The sequence below is a fragment of the Physcomitrium patens genome, chromosome 24 (genome assembly GCF_059467195.1).
Source record: "Physcomitrium patens ecotype Gransden chromosome 24, ASM5946719v1, whole genome shotgun sequence".
NCBI classification, from domain to species: Eukaryota; Viridiplantae; Streptophyta; class Bryopsida; order Funariales; family Funariaceae; genus Physcomitrium; species Physcomitrium patens.
Window position 1 is genome coordinate 6,011,491 of NC_143433.1, and position 20,449 is coordinate 6,031,939.

At 37.2% G+C, this 20,449-nt stretch overlaps 2 protein-coding genes across 7 annotated transcripts; both read left to right on the forward strand.

Moving 5' to 3' along the window:
- The first annotated feature begins 1,196 nt into the window (after nt 1-1,196).
- On the forward strand, nt 1,197-7,078 carry LOC112276546 (protein TPX2). Of its 2 annotated transcripts, XM_024507951.3 has the most exons (14): nt 1,197-1,365; nt 2,338-2,498; nt 2,668-2,753; nt 2,909-3,023; nt 3,245-3,386; nt 3,826-3,934; nt 4,330-4,556; nt 4,786-4,864; nt 4,967-5,032; nt 5,159-5,230; nt 5,584-5,687; nt 5,822-5,921; nt 6,366-6,454; nt 6,680-7,078. In XM_024507951.3, exons 2-14 carry the CDS (start codon nt 2,339-2,341, stop codon nt 6,807-6,809), a joined length of 1,479 nt encoding a protein of 492 aa, XP_024363719.1. In that variant the 5' UTR covers nt 1,197-1,365; nt 2,338; the 3' UTR covers nt 6,810-7,078. The 2 variants fall into 2 exon arrangements, with proteins under 2 accessions (XP_024363719.1, XP_090103272.1); XM_090247146.1 differs by lacking the exon at nt 1,197-1,365 and having other exon boundaries at nt 2,236-2,498.
- Nucleotides 7,079-10,071: 2,993 nt separating this feature from the next.
- Nucleotides 10,072-15,857, forward strand: LOC112277047 (UDP-galactose/UDP-glucose transporter 4-like). 5 transcript variants are annotated; one of them, XR_016500537.1, is made up of 10 exons: nt 10,072-10,747; nt 11,589-11,735; nt 12,498-12,526; nt 12,848-13,049; nt 13,466-13,708; nt 14,005-14,106; nt 14,497-14,604; nt 14,761-14,998; nt 15,127-15,281; nt 15,468-15,857. XR_016500537.1 is itself a non-coding variant. In XM_024509013.3 (9 exons), the coding sequence occupies exons 2-9, from the start codon at nt 11,607-11,609 to the stop codon at nt 15,132-15,134; spliced, it is 1,059 nt and encodes a 352-aa protein (XP_024364781.1). In that variant the 5' UTR covers nt 10,072-10,747; nt 11,589-11,606; the 3' UTR covers nt 15,135-15,857. The 5 variants fall into 5 exon arrangements, 4 of the variants coding, with proteins under 4 accessions (XP_024364781.1, XP_024364785.1, XP_024364782.1 ...); XM_024509013.3 differs by having other exon boundaries at nt 15,127-15,857; XM_024509017.3 differs by having other exon boundaries at nt 10,178-10,747; nt 11,594-11,735; nt 15,127-15,857.
- The last annotated feature ends 4,592 nt before the right edge of the window (nt 15,858-20,449 follow it).

Consider the following 20,449-nt stretch of genomic DNA (forward strand, 5'->3'; position numbering starts at 1 on the left):
TTACAAAACATAGTGTAAGTTAAGTTTTTAAACAAATAACTTTTGTTGTTGCAGCATCTTCTGTGATATTTTATTTTCTAAATTTCAAAGAAAAAAATTTCGAGCACAAATAATTTTTTCTCAACCTATTTATTTTTTGTGTTCACAATGGATCATAAATTTTGATGTTGTTCCAAATAATTTGACGAAGACACACAATTCATTCAATCCGTTTTAATTTTTTGCATATTGAATGTTGGTTTCATTAATTCAATTTTTTAAATTCTTATTTCTTTAAAAGCATTAGGACTGAAAACTACCACAGCATGTCATTTATGCTTAAACAATCAAAGCTGCACATGGTTCTTCAAAATGATGTATTAAAAATCTTCAAGGTCAAATCATGTAATGAGATGTGTCGTCAAATACAGCAGCTAACTTACATTAAATTATGTGGATATAATATTTGTTTATGTTTGCTATCTTGCCGAATCATTGCATTGTCTAATCATGCCCTGTGACTTCACCATCTTTCAACTAAAATCACAACAATTTTAAATTTAAGCAAGGCTGTATAAATAAATGAAATAGCTACTATATCGTTAGTCGAGTAATTCAAACACATAATATCATTTTTTGAGAATATCTAATACATGCATGAAAAAAAAAAATATATATATATATATATATATATATATATAAGTATTGATAATTGAAATCCATGCGTTTGGGTGAATAAAATTATTTATCGAATAGGATTTTTATTTTATTTTAAAATTTTGTATTTTTTTAAGACCCTTCAAATGGTTAGTGGCCACCTCTTTCCACGAACCATGCAAAATTGATTTGACGTGACTTGAGCCACATGCAACGCTGGTCAATTCTGGCTTGTGGGGATGGTTCCCATGTCCGTTCCAATGTTCGTTCCCATTTCTGTTCCCCACGGCGATTGCGGATGTTCTCGATGGGGAAGGGACCGTTGCAGGAGGGAGCCGTTGGCGGCGGCGACGAGGAAGACGCGTCGCGGCACCGTCGCGACGTCATCGCCGCCTCGCAATTCTTCGAGGCTCTGGAGCACTTCGTAATGCTAATGACAATGCTAATGCTCTCTCTTCCTCTGTTTCTCTGTCTCTCTCGATGTGCGCGTTCTGCCACAATTCTCATTCGCCCGCATTCGTCCTTCCGTCCCTCCACACCCTCCCTTCGCCCCACGTCAACTGTTTCTCATCGTGTCCCTGTGTCAGTCCCACGGGGGCCGCTCCCTCCTCCCTTTCTTTTCTTCTTCCTATCTCCTCCCCCTGACTATTTCAATCCGTCTCAGCGGCGACCTGGGTCCATTCGGTGTTGGTGTCAGTGAGCTTAAACCCGTTATTCTCCGAAACCAAGGTGAGATCTTGGCTGAACTCTTCCAGTGACAAGCCAACAGAGGCTCCTGGGTGATGAATACTGTGGGTGGGCTCCGTTCGTGAGCTCACGGTAATGCCCCTGTCGAAGAGGCGCACAGTGAATGAATGGTTAGTACTGGTTCAGTCTATGGCCGGAGTTGTCGTTTTCCGGGTGAATCAATTGGGTTCTCAGGCGCTCCTCAGAACTCGTTGTGTGTTTGTTTATTAATTTTTGGAAACATGAAGGTTTTGCTGTAAAAGTGATTGACTAAGAATATTCTCAGCATGGATTTGTGTTGATTCTATTAACGATCAAGAATCGCTGTGTCTATATATGATTGGGTTAGTGCTCGTTGATACTAGATTTTGAAGAATCCTATATCCTGCGCGGTTGGGAAAGACATAATTTGTTTCTAGTCATGTTTTAATTTGCCGAGTCTGGATGTTTCTATTCGAGGTGTTCGAGCAATCGCTTTTTGCATTCTAGCCCAGCAACGCCCTATCACAATAAGTTAGAACACTCCACATTCTTCGGAAGGCTGCAATGTTGCATGAAAGCACATTTCATTGCGTGGAATTCATCCGGTTCAAAGGTAGGCTGTGGTGATCAGAGACCATACCTTCTGAAAACCTTGGAAGCCTTGTGGATTATTTTTGCCGGAGAAACTTTGCGCTCCACCGTCCTGATCACACTTTCAAAAGCAATTTAAACCAGGCAATACTTGGCGGCTAGCCTCCTCCTTCTCTTCGTCTGAGACAATGACTTTCATCAATCCATGAAAGACTCGGACAATGAATTAGGTGGAGAATACTACTCACGGAGCACGGGCGCAACTAGGCAATCGATGAATGTGGCAGCTTGTCGTGACGGACTATTAGATATCGGTGAATGATGTGTGTCAGTAATCAAGTGCTGAATAATGAATAGCTCCCACGCCACTGACTTTTGATGGTGGTTTTGATCACGGAGCAGAATGGAGAAAGTTGTTGATACCATTTCAAGGTACCCAGTTATTGACCCGAAGTATGAGTTTTCTGCTCCGCAGTACGTGGATTTTTCTCATGAAGAGTCTCATGGGGATATTGATCGAGCAGATCAGTGGTTCTCAAGTGCAATTCCTAATGAAGCCTCGCGTAAGCTCTCACATGCTGTCCCAGGATGCTCTGTAGAAAGACTTTAATCGCACAGTTCGCATTTTATAGTAGGAAAAATTGTGTAAGCTATCACAATGAGGACCAAGCTTGTCAATCTGTGAAAAACTTCGACATTAACTGTTGGAATCTCTTGGAATGCTTTATCTAGCGCACGCTCCTAGGATCGGATCAGTTATAGAGCTTTTGGCAGCCAGAGATCGCTCCAGGCAAGCGAGTGACAAGGAAGCCCGCAAGGTACGTCAACACTCTTCCTTCCACCACATGCTAGAGCTTGTCATAACTTGTTGTAGGAAGGCACATGAGTTTTACTGCTTTGCACAGCATTGTGCTACGATTATTGGGAGTGTTGTTTAATGAGCATGACAACAAATTATATGTTTGTTATGCAGATACTAGCACATGTATCGCATGGCCCAAGGCAGACGAACGAGCAGGTTACGATCGGTTGGGAACAGTCATCGGAATTTGAAGTGGCACCTGAGAGTCTTATTGTCGACTGGCTTGGTAAGCCCACCAATCGAATTTAGGAAGGAACGCTGCTACCTGAATCCTGTTTGTGAATACAAAATTTCAATGTAAGGAGAGGAGATTGGGATATAATCGAGGTACTTTGTCTGCAATTGACTGTTCAGCAAACGCATTATTAGAAGAACAAACTGTACATTCCAATTTCCTAGTCTTTGCTTCAGCTACATTTAATGCTTCATTGGCCCGCCGCACTCTAGGTGAATTTACTGCTACAACGATTCCTGCTCTATCACCTGTCACTTCTCCAATGCCTACCAAGCGATCGTATGCGGAAGTTTGCGATGAATCGGCCCATCCTCCCGAGACTATGCGGAAAAAAACAGAATTAGCAGATATCAGGTAGGCAGTGATTGTTGGAACTATTCCGTTCATTCACCTTGATCCTCATCGTTTGAACGAACCACTGTCCAGCACAGTGTTCCATTCATCGGATACTGAACTATATGTATCGTTCTAACTCATTAATCAAACACTCTTATTGAGGGCCGATATATATGTGATTATGTATTGCTCCGCTTGTATTGCGCTCAGTCAGATAGTGATTCCAAGTTCCGTAGAGATGTGAATGCTCTTGTCTTCTTTAGCCTCATCTTTTCTGAGGTGATCATTTATTTGTCCCAAAAGTTATGCATGTACGTATTGAGGCTCCAAGGGTTTTTCTGTCCACAATCTTATTAATTACTTCAGCTTCATTAATTCATAAGATGTCTGCTGTAAATTTACCTTACGAAATCATTGAACATTTCCCAATCTACTTAATTGAATACCTTTTGTGCAGGTGGTCTTACAACGATCGGAGGGACAAGGCTGCAGCTCGAAAGGCACAAGTATCAGAAGAATTTCAGGCTGGGAAGAGGCAAAAGCTCGACAGGGGGAGGACGAAGCAGGTGGAAATTTGACATTACCTTCCTCCCTTCATTAAATTGCTCAATTTTCCGTCAAATGCGAGTTTCAGGACACATTCTTTTAATGAGAATACATTGAGCTTCCAAGTTATCTTATTTCACAATATTGATCGGATCTAAGCCATGAAAACTATCTTTAAAGCAGAAAACCCAATGGCCAGTCTTTCTATGGGGGACTGCAAGGCTACCAGTCTGACAGGAACTCAAGAATTTCGTATTTGTAAAAACTCCTCAGAAAAAGCGCTTAGAGCAGACTGAACTTTCCTTCACTTCACATAATTCTTTCACCATGCGGTTTACAGATTCGCTGTAGTTTTCAGCCTTAAGACACGTTTCCTGAAATCTAGAGTAATTTGGTGATTCCTTTCTTTTCGCAGATAATGCAAAGATGTCCATCTCTCCAAGAACCAAGGGAGGTCTCTCCATTCGTTTCCATGGCGGAACGGGTGCAGAAGTTTCTGCACAAAACTCCACCGCGCTTTCATGTTCTGCCTGCCAGAGTTGGCATCTCTCAGTTGTTAGAGATGGAGAAGCCCAAGTCGCCAAAGCTCACAATGCCGAAAACACCTGAGTTTCAGACAATGCGGAGGATTCGATCTTCAAGGTTTGCGTCCTGATACTTCAGAGTAGAGTTATCTCCTTGACTGGACTGATCAGAGTTTGTAGTTATATTCTCTCCTTTCACTCACGCACATTATGGATAAATAGTATCATGACTGTTTCGTGCATTCGTATTGGACGTCGCGACCATCCCTTGTTACCATCGACATGACAGGATTTATGCCATTCTTCAACTTGACGAAGTGAATTTGACTCGAATCCTCGTGATGTAGGTTCAAAAGTGCCGAAGAGATCGAAATTGAGGAGCTTGCTAAAATTCCCAAATTCAAAGCTCGTCCTCTCAACAAGAGGGTACGACACTCAACCACTCTATGTCAATATTATTGTTGCAAGATAACTTTTTTTCCATCTAGCTTCGCGACCCGAAGTTTAACTATGCTCTTGAGTTTCTAGGTTTTCCAAAGCAGCGGTGACCTAGGACTTCTCCGAATTCACAAGCGTAAAGTGACAGTGCCAATGGTAAGCCATGCTTTCATTTGCAGATGTTAATTGATGTTCCTATGTGGCCCTAAATTATTCTGTGGTGAAGGAGTTATTCCGTGCTAAAAACTTTGTACGTTCGGTTGCCATTTGTCACGCTTTCAGGAGTTTCGTTCTGAGACTAGCCGACGAGCCCAAGTTCGCAACTCTGTTCTTCGGATCCAAGAGTTTGATAAGGTTAGATACCGTTGGTGAACTGGGAACCATGAACTAGTGTTACCCATTTCAGTTCTCTTATCCTGCAACATCATGCGATTGCTTACGCTCTCATTAACTTGTTCTGAACACTTATCGCTAAGATGAGAACAAAGCTCTGTAGCACAGCATGACACGATCCAATCGAAACATTCACTTGCCACTTACGTAAGTGATAAATTATATGTGATTTAAGATGTGTAAATTTTGTCGTCGACGAATAAATGTATTAGACGAGACTTGAACCACGAAAAACATCGAATGGATTGCGAACTGTTACGTTCATGGTGTCCAGTCTTTAACAAATGTGGTAACATCGTCATGCTCTGTGACAGGAGCAAGGTCTTGTCAAGTTGATTAGAACGGTCGGGTCAACGGTAGAAAGAGAACAGAAAGATGCTGGAGCCCTAATTTCTGAGGTTCAATATATTCTTTCCAAGTAAGCTGATGTGTAATACGTCATACGAAAAAATCTGATTTATTTTTCCTTGTATGTGTCCATAAAATTGCTGTGCTTTTGGCAACCACTCTAATGCGGTCATCTTACGTGTGTGAAACTTTTCTCGTAATCAGTGCGCCAATCTTCACGCCAGTCCAGTCAACCAATCCTTTGGCTGAAATTTCTCAATCCAAGCTTAATATTAACCAACAAGCATTGGAGTATGAAAAAAAGGTATTGCAGTTGTCCATCACCATTTATTTGTACTGATTGTGGTACGGTTGGCCATTGTCTTACCCATGTCTAGAAGAGTGTACTTGTTCCTCCTTGAAGCTCCCCAGCATACAAGATCCAGGAGATTAGCCCCAGAATTTCATCTTCTGTAGACAAATCTGTGATCTTCGGTACTTGTCCCACATTGCAGATATCTTTTAGTTTATTAGTGACAGGCACCCTGCTTGTGCAGAGACTACTCATTTATTCTGTTGTCTGCAAGTTTGGTGCGCTTTGAAAGAACATATATAAGCATTATTGTGGTGAATATCAAGCTCCAAAAAGGAGTTATTCATCGTCAAAATGAGTTGTGTTAGGCATATGTATTCTTTATTCGTTGTTTATAGCCAGAATTAATTTGTCACCACCAATAACAAAATGGTCTAACAACCGTTTCTCTTGTAGAAAAAAGAGAAGAAAGTCAACAATGCCATGCGCAGAAAGGTGATTGCACAACCGGCACCACAGTTTGATGAACCATCCATTCCCCAGAGGTGTGTCACTTACAGAACTCTCCACGTTACATGGTCTACGTTTTTTTAGATTTGAGTGTCTGAAGAAGGGCCAAATTGTTTCATTCTTCGATTTTTTCCTATCAGCATGTAGTCTACCACGTAATTGTTTGCTGCAGAATCTAGACTTGATCACATGGCGTATGAATTATTCATTTAATGAGAAAAAATATAATAAACAAGTTCTACCATACCCAATTTCCACAGATCCATGAAGGGGCTGACAAAGGCAACACTTCCAATATTAAATCTCAAAGCTCCCGGAGCCGAACTAACAACTTCCTATTCCTGGGCTGAAGAAATTCCGCTGGAGCAGAAAAGAATATTCATGAGGTAGCATTTTAGACCATTAGCTGATTTCAAAGTCTACTATGTTTCCCTTGCTTGTATCGTGCTCACTCGATCATCACGTGAGCTGTGACTCGCCAGACAGACTTGCTAAATGTTACACTTGACATTGACACTTTATCCCTGATTCCAAAGCAGCTAGTATTGTTTACATTCTGCGTATGGTATTCAGTAAAACGAAAACACTGCACGTGTTATGTATAACCATCCTATAATAGTGTACATTTGACAGACTATTGATGTTTGATACCTTCATAATGCTCCAAAATCAACAACTTGGACGGGGGCTGCTTCTGGACTCCTTTGTCTGTGTCTGCCACGATGTCTTTGGATTTTCATGTCCATAAGTTTTTGTCTTGAAAAGCCTTTCTGTGAACTAAATTAATCAGTATTATAGCTCATGCGGATTAAGGATTCCTCACTTTTATTTTTATACTACGTAGAGTATAAAGAACCCATCGTTCCCCATGTTTTGCATGGAAGGAGTTAATGCTTATCATTCTGCTGCATGCCTGCTTTAAAGTAGACGCTGAGGGACAAGCGCTTGCCATCATCAACCGACCTAGTGGTGATATTGAATCACATTGATGTTTTGAGGAGGGGTGATCGTCTCTCGGTGCAAGTAGTTCCTCAGATCAGAAGAAAGGATAATAACTGCAAACCTTCGGTTATTTGTAGAAAATATGTTTTATACATGCAATATTATCATTGTTTTATCTACCGCATTTAATGATCCCCGGACAATCCAGAGAAATAGTGGTGCTGGGGAGACCGAACAAATCGGAGGTTAATCGGAGAGTGGATTTACTTTGCTGTGGGCATTCATGACTAATCAAGTGCCATAGAAGAGTCGATTTCATCTTTGCACTTTCCGATTAACCTTCGTAACGGTCAATCAAGATTATGAATCACAAACCACGATCGTCGAATAAAAGGAGACATCTTGCTAAATGTAACATTTACGTACGTTCCGTAGGTGGTTCGACCTTGTGTGGCGAAAATGCCGTTCTGAAATGCTTTGATGATGAGACGGAATGGATATTGCCAGGAAAACAACTTTTCAAACTTCGTATGGCCTCTTCCATTCATAATTGGCCTAGTCTGCTGTGACCTGTATGCGGCTCTACCAACTTGTCACAGATACCGAAGTCAATTTAATGGCAGAATCGAAGAACCAGGACCTGGGGGCAGGCGGCGCCGCACTCAGAATTCCAAGCGAAGCCTCAACGCAGACGTCATGCTAACTCAGATACAAATTTCGTCTCAACTTGCTGACATCTCCAGCTTCACCTTCATACACGTGACTGTCAAACTCCATACTATTCAACGCACCCGCTTCCAAAATCTGATCGGGTAGTGCCACAACTACATCTGTTTCATGATCGCCGCGTGAATCCTGAAGACTGTCACTCATGTCAGCTTCTGAGCAAGTCCATCAGTCTCTCTCTGGCCCCCTCGTCTCGAATCTCACATGATTCGTCACCAGTTCGCCATGTCAGAATGGGAATTTTGTATGACAATGATTAATATTCAGCAAGTAGATCAAATCTAAGAATCTATTTTATCGTTTTGAATACTTACTGTTATAAAAATAATTCTTGGGCAGCATGAAATATGTACACAATTACTTAATGCACTCGTATGTGGCAATCAAAGCATCAACACATCATTCAATACTAGTTCTTTGGTCTCACGAGATTCATATCGACATGCATTTAATATAAAAGATCTTATAAATGACAAAATTTTCTCTCAGAATAGTTTCACAATCAGCTCATCAAATTCGCAATTCAGCTTAAGATCCTACTTTTGTTTTGAATCTTTTCTTTTCAAACAAAGAACAAAATAATGTAGACTACTTTACCACTAAAAAATGCACATGCTTAAGTAAAAGTTATTTATTCATTCAGTTGCAACAATATATATATATATATATATATATATTCATTCAAAGCTCAAGTGTGAATTTTTTCCAAGAAAACATATTAAAATCTGATAATAATACAAACCTAATAATAAAACAAATGAGTTGTTGTTTGTTCATTATCATCATCAAGATCAGATAAAAAATCGTTTGGCACTGTATTTGATTTTATTAGCTTTCATAAATCTTCAAAAAAATTCTTTGTGTACATGTTTGAGCAATGATATTTGTGATGCACACACACACACATACATATATATATATATATATATGTGTGTGTGTGTGTGTGTGTGTGTATATATATATATATATATATGCATATTTTGAAATGTGAAGGAGTCATGATTTTATATTTGCATTTATTGCATGAGGTTAAAACTTTCAGAGCTAAGGTTTGAACCACCAACCTCATGGTGCCAATCTATCATCCTTTTGCAGTTTAAAATTATTGCACTTTGAATTTGTAATATTTTCATTCAATTCTTTAATATAATAAAATTTATACGTTTTTTCTAAATAAAATAAATAGAAAATAAATAAAATATCACTCAGTGCTTAATTTTCTAATTTTAGAAATCATAATACTGTTAATCATGTCCTGAGGTTGGTAAGCAACATTTTCTTAATTTGGCAAAATATATTTTTTTCTCTTTTCTTGTAAAAGAATAATTTCTTCTAAGAACTGGTAATTCTACTTTGCAAATTTTCTTACATTGATCTCATCTAATTGAACCAAGTTCTATTTCTAAGGTAAAAACCTACTTACACAACACTTAATCAAATATCATACTATATTAATGTACATCTTTTTATCTTTATTTTGTTTCATAATCATGTTATAATTCGTTCAAAGACACACATGAAATTTATTCTCTTACAGGTAAATCTTAAATAAATACACATGTAAAAATCATGTTATCATAAAGTGATAAAGATGCGAGTGAAAAATACTCACGAAAAATGCTTTCCATTTCTCTCTCTCTCACATACAAATGTATAAATACATATATACATACATATATATATATATATATATGAAGAGAGAGAGATATTTGCAAAGGAGCATTTATTTTATTACCACTAGAATCTTTCTATCTATCTCACACAAGAGGGGCAAATCCCATGCACCTTCCATGTTAGAAAAAATGGACATGTGCTTCACTGCAAAAATCGTGACCACCCATTCAACTTCGTGTCCAGTTAATGAAAGTGACTTCATCCGGAAAAGCACACAAATATGGTAATATATATATATATATATATATATGTATATTCTAACAAGAACAGAACATGAGAAAGGAAAAGACTTGCTCCCAGCACAAGAGAAGCAAAGCAAAGCAAAGAAACAGAAATCTTCCTGGCTTCTTTGCTTGTTTGCTGGGAATTCTTTAAGACCCACCTGGGGAAATGAATCAATTTGTGTGGCTGCTCCTGTTGTTGTTTGTGTTAACCTCGTTTCGCCTTCCATCCTGTAAGTTCGCTTCTTCATCATCTTCCTCCTCTTTCTCTAGACCTCTGCATGTGGAAACATGGCAGGTTTGTGCTGCTGCAACGACGTTGGGTAAGGACCACCAGCTGCCTTGCATTGCTTTGCTTCTAAGCTCAGGCGGGTTCGAGGTATCGTCAAGACTGAGAGTGAGAGAAGAAAGAGTAGCAAGGGAGCCACACACTCACTCTCACACACACACACACACACACAGAGGCTCACTCAGAGGGAGAGAGAGAGATAGAGGCAAGGGAAGGGAAGGTGAAGGGGGAGAAGGTAGCAGCACAACGGGGCACAGCATTGATGATACTCGCAGAAGCATAGATAGGCCTGGGGAATAATCCGTCATCACCACCACGCCTTGTGCATGCCACTGCAATTTTGGCAGCGCAAGAAATAAAGAAAGAAAGTGTGAGCTTACTGCTGCTTCTGCTGCTGCTGCACGGGGTAGAGACGAGAGAGACGGAGCAGGAGGAAGGAAGGAAGGAAGGAAGGAAGGAAGGAAAGAAGGAAAGAGGTGAGCAGACTCGCTGCACTCTCTTTGTCTGCCCAACAGGAATTCTGGTCCGTGTCTTTCTGATCCTGTTTCGAGATGGGATTGTCTTCTTTTGTGCTTAGCAGAATATTATGTGGGGAGCATGGTAGTTGTCGCTGTGTGTGTGTTTTTTGTAGTTGTTGGGTGCTGGCCATGGAGCAGCAGCAGCAGCGTTTGTAATGAGGTAGTATGAAAAAAGGAGAGGAGGAAGTACAGCAGAGCCAGCTGTTTTCCTGAGCGATCATCCTTTCGTGTTGTGGCCATTCTCTGGTCAAGTTGCTTTGTGTGTTTTGTCCGCTGACTGCGGGGAAATTAAAGAACAGTCCGTGCTTGTGTTTTGGTGGGATTAAGGCCGGTTTGGGTTGCGTGCAGGTCATTGTAGGGCAGCTGTTAATAATGTACGTAGACATGGGGGGGGGGTATAGCTTGACTTGGGGGTTTCAGGTTCGTGAAGGCACCCCATGTGAGATCGGTTCACAGGTCTGTTAGTAGAGGGAAGAAGTGGTGTAGTTGGAGGAATGTAGTTGGTGCTTTAGGGGTCTTGGTGGTATTTGCAAGGCGTGGAATAGTTGATAGCCATATCCAATTTTGAAAGGGTCTTTGTTCGCACGTTGATAGGTAGAGTGATATAGTAGTTCTTGACGACGAAGTTCTGGTAGGGTTCGGATATCATGGGGGTTGTACGCTTTCGTATTAGCTTGCGCTCATACTAAGTGTGAGTGACTGGGATTTTGTGTGAATGCTTAATTTGTACGTCAAAGTTAAGGTCTTCTCGACTAAAATTAGACAACCAAGTGTGATCGTGTGCGTCAATTGTTGGCAGTGAAGTCGGTCAAGGAAGATGGGCCAGCCGGAAGAAAATCAAGTTTGGTTGCTTGGCTGCAATGTGAGCACCAAATCGAGATGGATGCAGCTTCTTATTTGCGGAGGCGGCTTTTTTTTCGGGTACATGATAAACGGAGTTTGTGAGGTGTGTACCACACTAAACTATGTGCTTTTCAATTGGAGGGGTGAAGGTGGTCGGGTTCCAGTCGATAAAAAGCTCTCTGCAATCTGCCTCGACTCTTCTGTTCATGTGCAACAATGTATTGGTTAATTTTGGAATAACTCTCGCTGAAACTTATCAAATTTGGGCACGGGACGTGTGAATTACGAAGTTTGAGTGAAGGTCAGGACAACGATTCTATCTTGGATTCTTTTCCCGATCCCCCAAACAGGCATCTGTTGACTGTGCATTTCTAATGATCAAATTCATACCGTAGTGGACCGGGACGTGTGGATCTTGTGCACCGTAATGGAATATCTACGTGTACTTGGGTCTCTCTCTGGAGATCAATTACGCGTGGCTTCTTTTTGCTCTTAAGAATTCCCAACTTAAGCCCATCTGAGCTGGAAGTGGGCTTCTGCACGGGATCATGGAGAACTTCCTTAGCTTCAAGAGTGTATCAGCCTTAGAAGGTCTAGTCATTGTCTCTGATGACCTAGAAAACCTTTGAAGTTCACCCACATATTAAGCAGTCATGTGGTGACAGATTTGAAAAAGTAGGAAGAGCATATAACATCACCGTGAAATTTCTGACTGGTTTTATTCTCTGAGAATAAGATCTTACATTGGCTTGGGATTTTACTCAGGAGCACAAAATCCATCGGCCATATCAGAAGCTTGTGATGTATTGGAGTGAGATTCAGAGTGTCAGTATATTACCAGTTCTGATGCAGAATCTGGGTGCAGGAATATGTCTACAACAGACTTCAATTCAGGTCGAGCACTGTTGCACCTTCCTTTGTTTTTCTTAGTTGCTGTCTTCTTTGAGATAGTTGCAGGAAGGAAATCTGAGGGTAATTTAGCAAAGATCTTACTAAGTGGTTTGGACTTTAACTGTGCAGTTGCCTGCTAGCTAAGGGCTGAGCTTCACCAATCTAAAGATATTGATTTCTCTGCTTGACTCGTATAATATTTCGTTTATGCACTCGCAAGAGCTTATCGAGTAACCTCGAAGTAGTGTATATGATGCGCTTGACTACCCATAGTTTTAAACTGTAATTTCACAGTCCCTTGACAGTAATCAATCTTCTGTGCAGCTACGGGTGGTATTTCACATTCATTCAAGGCTTTGTCTACTTGACACTCATTTCGTGGCACGGCTTCCGACCGAAACATATCGTCAACCCCTGGAAGACTTACATTAAGTTGTCAGCTGTCTTGATGGGTTCCCAGGGGTTGACGAAAGGCTCCCTGATGTTCCTGAATTATCCTGCACAGATTATGTTCAAATCTACCAAGGTAATTCACTAATTTATTTGTTTCATGATCGCGTATTCCTATTCAATTTATACGAAGTCTTATTTGAAGCTTATAATTGATGAGACGTACGTTAGACATCATAGTGCGTCATACCGTATGCTGATGTTCTTTACCAAGTTGATCAAGTCTGGTTCAAATCGATGGTGTTTGGGTTTAGTCTTTGCCTTTGAATGTAGGCGCTTAAAAGCTTTTGATTTTACGGAATATCTTTTTTGTATCTTCTCTGTTTTCGTTTATCTTGGGTGCATTGGTATCGGCTGTGCATAATAATAATAAGTCTGTGACTCCGACAAATTTGTACAAGTGATCCTTTCTGAACGGATAATATGCAAGGGTTTGTGTAATACTTCTGTTAAATGTACTTCTCTTCAATTTATCATCGGATTTTGCAACAGGTCTTGCCGGTGATGGTGATGGGGGCGTTCGTACCTGGGTTGAGACGTCGTTACTCTATCCTTGAGTATGTTTCTGCATCTTTGTTGGTGTTGGGGCTTGTGACTTTTACTCTTGCAGATGCCCAAACGTCGCCCAATTTTAGCATTATGGGTGTGGTGATGGTTGTGGGAGCACTCGTTCTAGACGCGTTTGTCGGAAACCTTCAAGAAGTTATCTTTACTTTGAACCCTGCTACAACTCAGGCAAGGATTACAACATTCTGCTTCTTGTCGCCCTACCATTTTGCCTTTCACTTCATTCACTGCCAGTGTTCGTTTTCTTGTAGTTACTGAATCTAAACCAAAATATTTATGAGTAATCTGCTTCGTGACGAGCTTTTGAGGAGCTAGCGTTTGTTTTCAGTGTGACTATTTGGTATTTGCTTCCTTGACAGTATTCGTGTTAATTGGACTGTTTTACCCCAAGTTTTTGTTTGCGCATTTGAAGTAGTTAGAACTTTCCCTTCCCGTCTCACTTTTACTTGATTTTTGTGCATCAGTTGGAGATGCTTTTCTGTTCCACAGCAGTTGGTCTACCGTTCCTTATACCACCAATGCTCATTACAGGCGAATTTTTTCGTGCTTGGTCTAACTGCTTTCAGGTAGGAGGCATCCATCTTGCTTAAATTTCCTTTTGAGTCCTTTCTTGAGGATCTTAGAAACTTATGGTTTCTGAGTGGAACAGTTTCAGCCATTTGGACATTTCCATCCCTCAAAATAAGTCCGTCAGGTTAAAATGTGTAATATCGTTTGTGAACACAAATCTTACGGCAATTAGTAACTTCAGTAGTAGTCACATCAGGCTGAACCTCAGAAATAACACGTTGGGCTTGGTCTTGACATTTATTGGGGGAAACTTCAGGCGCACGAATTCGGGAGGTATGACTGTAGTGATTCAAGGACATAACTGTGGAAGGTTGAGAGAATGTGTTTGATTTATGCGGGGAACGGTGCGTACGTTAACAGCGTTGTTTGGAACTTGTTGTTCGCAGAATCCATACATATATCTTGTGCTAATCTTCGAGGCGTGTGCAACATTTATTGGGCAATTATCTGTACTTTGCCTTATTGCCTTGTTTGGTGCTGCGACAACGGCAATGGTGAATATACAGTCTTACTTGCTCATGATATGAATGATCCTTCAGTATTGTTAACGCTACCTAATGCCTCTCATTTTGTTCTGGTTATGATCAGTGCTTCTGAAATCAGTAGTTTCTATTCAAACTTTGGTTTAATCATTGTTTGTGTTGACGCAGGTTACAACCGCCCGAAAGGCAGTCACCCTTCTACTTTCTTATATTATTTTTACCAAGCCACTTTTAGGACAGCATTGCACAGGTCTACTTCTAATTACAATGGGGATCGTTCTAAAGATGTTGCCGGACAATGTTCAAAAAAGGATCATGTCCCCCCACACATATTTGCCATTAAAAACTTCGGAAGCTTCGACATCGCAGTCAGATTCGGATAATGACATCCCCAAATTAGAAGAAGGTGAGATCAATCGTCACCTATGACCTCTCTCATTGGATAGAGGGAATTTGCTTCAAGTACTTGACAGTTGAATGTTGCGCATCTAAACATCATCTGATTCCGTGTTTCCTCCACCATATAAAATGCAGCGTTGTAAAAAATGCACGTGGATCTGAGAAGGCACACCCACAACATTCTAGGGTGAACCATGAAAAGAATAAATCAAGTGGATAGTTGACTTGAAGGTGTGCTTAAGACACGTCTCCACTTCAGAGACCAGTTTGAAAATGGAAAAAAGATTTAGGTACGAAGGGACGACTATTTTGGGGGGATGTTTAAGCGGGGGCCGTCGTCTTATTTCTCATTTCTTATTTACTTTCAGTAGCCTATAATTTCTCTCAAATCTACTTTTTATTTTCTTTCTTTTTATTTAATTAATTTTCTTCCCAACTGTAACTAACACTAAGTCTCACTTTCGGAATTCCTCAAGGCACCCGATTAGATTTCTCTGCAGTTGGGGTAGTGCTGTTTGAAGCATAAAGTTTGCTGCAGAACGACTTCAATTACATTCGAACAATGCTGATACTACGTAGGAAAGAGCATTGAATGTTTAAGCACACAGTACTCTACTGGCAGTAAAGCTATTTGTCGAACTAAAGCATATCATACACGCCGCTGCTGAATACTTACCACAGGTCTGGCTGGACTTAAGCGGCCAGCATTATGAAGAGAGAACCTCTTCTTATTAGAAAAGAAAAACTGGTTTCCTGTTTGGGCTCACAGTGTTGTGGAGCGCTCTTGTAAGCCTTTCTTTTTATCAAGATGGGGCATAATCACAGATGTGGCTCAAACTCAATCTCAAGTCAGTTAGTTAAAATGAGTTCTTACTCCAATGGAACAGAAAATTGTCTATTCACAAGCCGAAGCATGATCAAAGAATTGGACTTTGTAACTCATTTGATTGAGAAATAAATGAGATGTAGAACATGCGAGGCCATTTTTTTTCATGTAAGATAGAAAATTTGACTTAACCGGTAATTGGCAAATGCAGTAATTTGATTTTATAAAATGAATTTTGGCATGATCTCAATGGGTGATACAATGAGTTTCCAAACAGCTGTTTGCGTAAGATAGATATAACTTTTGAAGAGTTTTATAAGAATACAAAGCTATCTTTGAAATGTAGTGATTTGAAGTTTTTGCATCTTCAACCTGACTTTGGTTTTCATATTTAAATTGGGTTCAAACATTTCTTAATAAGTACACTGAAATGCTTTGAGCCTTCATGGTTTTGAGATTCATCTTAGTTCTGTCCATAAAATTGATCAAAACCATCTTTAATGTATGAGGTGTACATTACATACAATCTAAGAAAACTAAATACAACTGCAGTCCCATCAAAATGAAAATTACCATAGCTGGTGTCCTCATATTAATTTCGGATTCTAAAGTGATTTGGATAGTGAAACTCAATTGTTCTAAGAGAATATCAATTTTGGAAACCCGTAATTCTTCTTTTATATCCTCATTACTTATAGTATTGAACAAATTGATATTTAACACACGAACACTAAATAGGTGTAAACTATTCTTTACTTCATATATCCTGTACCTACTAGTTTTAATGCATGGATAGTAATACATTTAAGCACAAGGATAATCAAACAATAAAAAGAAGTTAGTCTCCTCCATTAGGCCACGGTCTGTTAGGGATAAATAAAATTTCTTATAAGTATAGTACAATTTGTTAAAAAAAACATTCAGAAATCTACTGAATAATTTTGGTATTTAATTTGTGATATTAGATATTGCAATAATTTGTTATTATTATTTGTTAATAAGAAATTAATATTTTAAATAGAAGAAAAAACACAAGAAAAGTAAAGTTAAAAAGGAAAAATATAAAGTAAAATTTGAAATTGTGTGTTATGGTAACACCTATGAATTTGAAGAAGGACTCATGATGTTACCTCATCTTTTTTATTGAGTTTTATGAAGTGTATTAACATGGACGTGTTAAGTCCATATATTGAGCAATTTAATCAATTGCAGTGGTTAAGGATTTAATTTAGTAATATGATGATTGCACAAAATAACATGAAAGTACTTTTAAACCTCATACATTACACAAACATAATAATAACAATAATAATTATTATATTGGAATTAATTGGATATGTACTTTGAAGATCAATTTCTATTGAAGATTATGATATGGTGCATTTAGAAACTTTGAATTTGAAAAATTCTTCAAACCTTAAAAAATTGGATATTTATAGAAAAATGGTGTTAGATAATATTTGTTTCAAAAGATGCACAGGCTTATTAAGTGTTACCAATATGGTTGCATTAATAAAAACTTTAAATTTTTTAGATATCAAATGTTGCAACAATCTAAAAAATATAGAAGATGGTGAATATCTAGAAACATTTCTAATTAAAATTAATTTAACAAGTTTTGTAAATTTTTACAAAATATGGCAAGTCCTTGAAAATTTGAAGGTTTTAGAAGTACTGCTATTAAGCAATTGTATCTGACTTAAAGAAATATATTTAAAGTTTGACAACATAAAAGCTTTGTAATTACTTTTTTTAGAAATTATGTCAATATAGTTAAAATATCCTTGGAACTAAGCAAGCTATCATATATAGAAGAATTAAATCTTCGAAATTATAAAAAGATGAGTATAAAATGTAATACATTTAGTACATTGACATCATTGACTCACATAAATATGAGTTGTTATAAAAAATTAGAGGTTGTACCAAGAAAATTTGATTGCTTTGTATTTTAAAAATAGGTGAATTATATTGATTGCATCACCTTAAAGAAAGTAGATGTAACATTTTTTCATGTAAAGGATTTTTAAAAACTATATTTTGATGATTGTGAGAATATAGTTCAGTTGCCTTTGGATATAAGTAAGCTATGAAAATTAGAGACATTAAGTTTCATATTTTACAAAAATATAAGGATTAAAAGTGATGTATTTGATGCATACAAATCAATGGTCCATTTAATAATGATTAATTGTCAATAATTAGAGATTGTACCAACATAATTTGATTGCTTGATGAGCTTATAATATGTCTATTTTAATATTTACATTGTCATCATGAGAATTAATGTATCATTTGGTAGCATGAAGGATTTAAAGTCATTTTTATTTATTAATTATGAAAAAATAGTTGACATATCCTTCGAACTATGTAAGCTATCAAAATTAGAGACATTGAGTTTTATAAATTGCAAAAAAATGAAGATAAGATGTAATACCTTTAGTGCATTCATATCATTGGCTTAATTGAATATAAGTGTTGTGAGCAATTGGATGTAGTACAAACAATCCTTAAAAAAAATCTTATTTTATAATTGAATCATTGTAAAGACAATAGATACAATATTTGGTGGCATGAAGAATCAAAGAGAACTATAGTTTAAAATTGTGTTAATTTGGTTGATATGCCTTTAAAACTAAAGAGATTATTAAATTTAAAGAAATTAAGTTTTAAAAATTACAAAAAGATGAAGATAGGAAGTAGTGCATTTGCTATATTCACATTATTGATTCACTTGAACATGAGTCGTTGTGAACAATTAAAGGTGGTAATTAGAGAATTTGATTCTTTGAAATCCTTATAATATGTCTATTTTAATCATTACATTAACTTGGAGAAAATAGATACAATATTTGATGGCATAAAGAACTGAAAATCAATTATAGTCTAATAATTGTGAGAATATGGTTGACATATTATTGGAACTAAGCAAGCTATCAAAGTTAGAGATATTGAGTTTTTTTAATTGCTAAAAGATGAAGATAAGAAGCAGTGCATTTCAAGTTTTTACATGATTGACCTACTTAGATATGATTGATTGTAAATAATTGAAGATGGGGCTAATAGAATCGATTGTTTGATAGGCTTACAACATATATATTTTATTGATTGTATATTCCACGTTGTTTTATTCTTTGCACAATTTTTTTTCATAGATTCTTTTTAAGTTTTTAAATTCTTTGAATTTTTTGGACCAATCATTGGAATTTGCAGCTAAATTTTCAAAAACATCTACAATGAGAATCTATTTTTAGATTGATTATTTTTAATATAATAAAAATGACCATAATTTTTCTCTTTAGATGTGCTAAGTCTTATAATTTTTTTCAAAAGTAGGATTACCAAAACTGTCCACTTGTGTGAGCTAATTTTTAAATAGCTAACTCAAATTATTTCATTTTTCTAAAGTAGAACTTAAAAATCTACTTCATTTTCGAAATATAATTATTTGCATACTACTCATCAAAACTACTTCAACTTTGTTATTATACCTTATTATATTAAGTCCATTTGTAATCAGTTTTCTATTGTTTAACTTAATTGAATCAACAGTATCCGCTGAAATGTGGATTTTGTTTTCATATGGTATGAGATTTGAAATTTGTCTACAACCAACAATGTTAGACCTTTTTTCTATTGTATGTGCTTAAAGATGGGTTATATATTCTAAGACATAAGCTTGCATTAATGTCTTTTTTGGTTTGAAGCTTGAATTGTTCTCCAAAAGCATCATCTTCTATATTATAATTTGGACCATCTATGGCAGCTGCATTAGACAACATTGCCAATATAGCCATTGTATCAAAGTCATAACCATCAATATACATAAATAAAATAAAAAAAACATCAAAATATATGGTAAATACAATTATCATAATTAAATTGCCAATTGATCATCACTTAGCACTTACCTTTATTTCCTTTTTGGTCTCAATGCTTATCACGTTTTTATCATAAAGTCCTTTCATCACGTATTTGTTGTAGTCTGATGAAAATTTGAGATGACAATACGACTACAAGAGCTGGATATTAAAAAATTTTAAGGATTTTTTTTAAAAAAATATTTATATAAGAACTTTTCATGAAATATAATGAATTGGAGAAATTTATGAATCATAATTAGAAGTATTTTGGATGAAAATGAAATTTCTCATAATATGTACATATATTGCATATAGTAAAAAAAATACAAGTACATGATAACTATGATTTTTGTGTAGCAAGATAATTGTTCATTTAAATTTCTAAATAAATTTAAAACTAAGAAAGATTGCAAATAAATAAAATGCGAAAATTTGAATGAATTGTAACTTACTAAACTATGACCAAATGAAATGACCTGAATGAAATTAATGTATGCAACAATCTCATGAGGAAAAAACATTTTCATATGTTAGAACATCAGAATAGTATAAATATATAGTATGCCGAAGTAAATTTATTCTTCTCAATTTGATGATCTACTTTAAAGTTATATCATTTGAAAGCTCAATTGGACAAATTTTATGGATTTGGTTTACAAAGTGTTTTTAAACCCTTTGTGTTTCAAAATAGAATCATAGAGAGTTCAGAGTTTTTTGTTTGTTCAACTTAATATACGGACAGTGGATATGTTGTATGAATTTGAATATT

Bases quoted from the DNA above. Each gene is read 5' to 3' on its own strand.
- LOC112276546 (XM_024507951.3), top strand. From the start codon at position 2,339: ATGGAGAAAGTTGTTGATACCATTTCAAGGTACCCAGTTATTGACCCG. The intron at 5,922-6,365 runs GTATTGCAGTTG...TTTCTCTTGTAG, and splicing joins CATTGGAGTATGAAAAAAAG to AAAAAAGAGAAGAAAGTCAA. The intron at 6,455-6,679 runs GTGTGTCACTTA...CAATTTCCACAG, and splicing joins GAACCATCCATTCCCCAGAG to ATCCATGAAGGGGCTGACAA.
- LOC112277047 (XM_024509013.3), top strand. From the start codon at position 11,607: ATGGGCCAGCCGGAAGAAAATCAAGTTTGGTTGCTTGGCTGCAATGTG. The intron at 11,736-12,497 runs GTGTGTACCACA...ATCTGGGTGCAG, and splicing joins TGATAAACGGAGTTTGTGAG to GAATATGTCTACAACAGACT. The intron at 13,050-13,465 runs GTAATTCACTAA...ATTTTGCAACAG, and splicing joins TTATGTTCAAATCTACCAAG to GTCTTGCCGGTGATGGTGAT.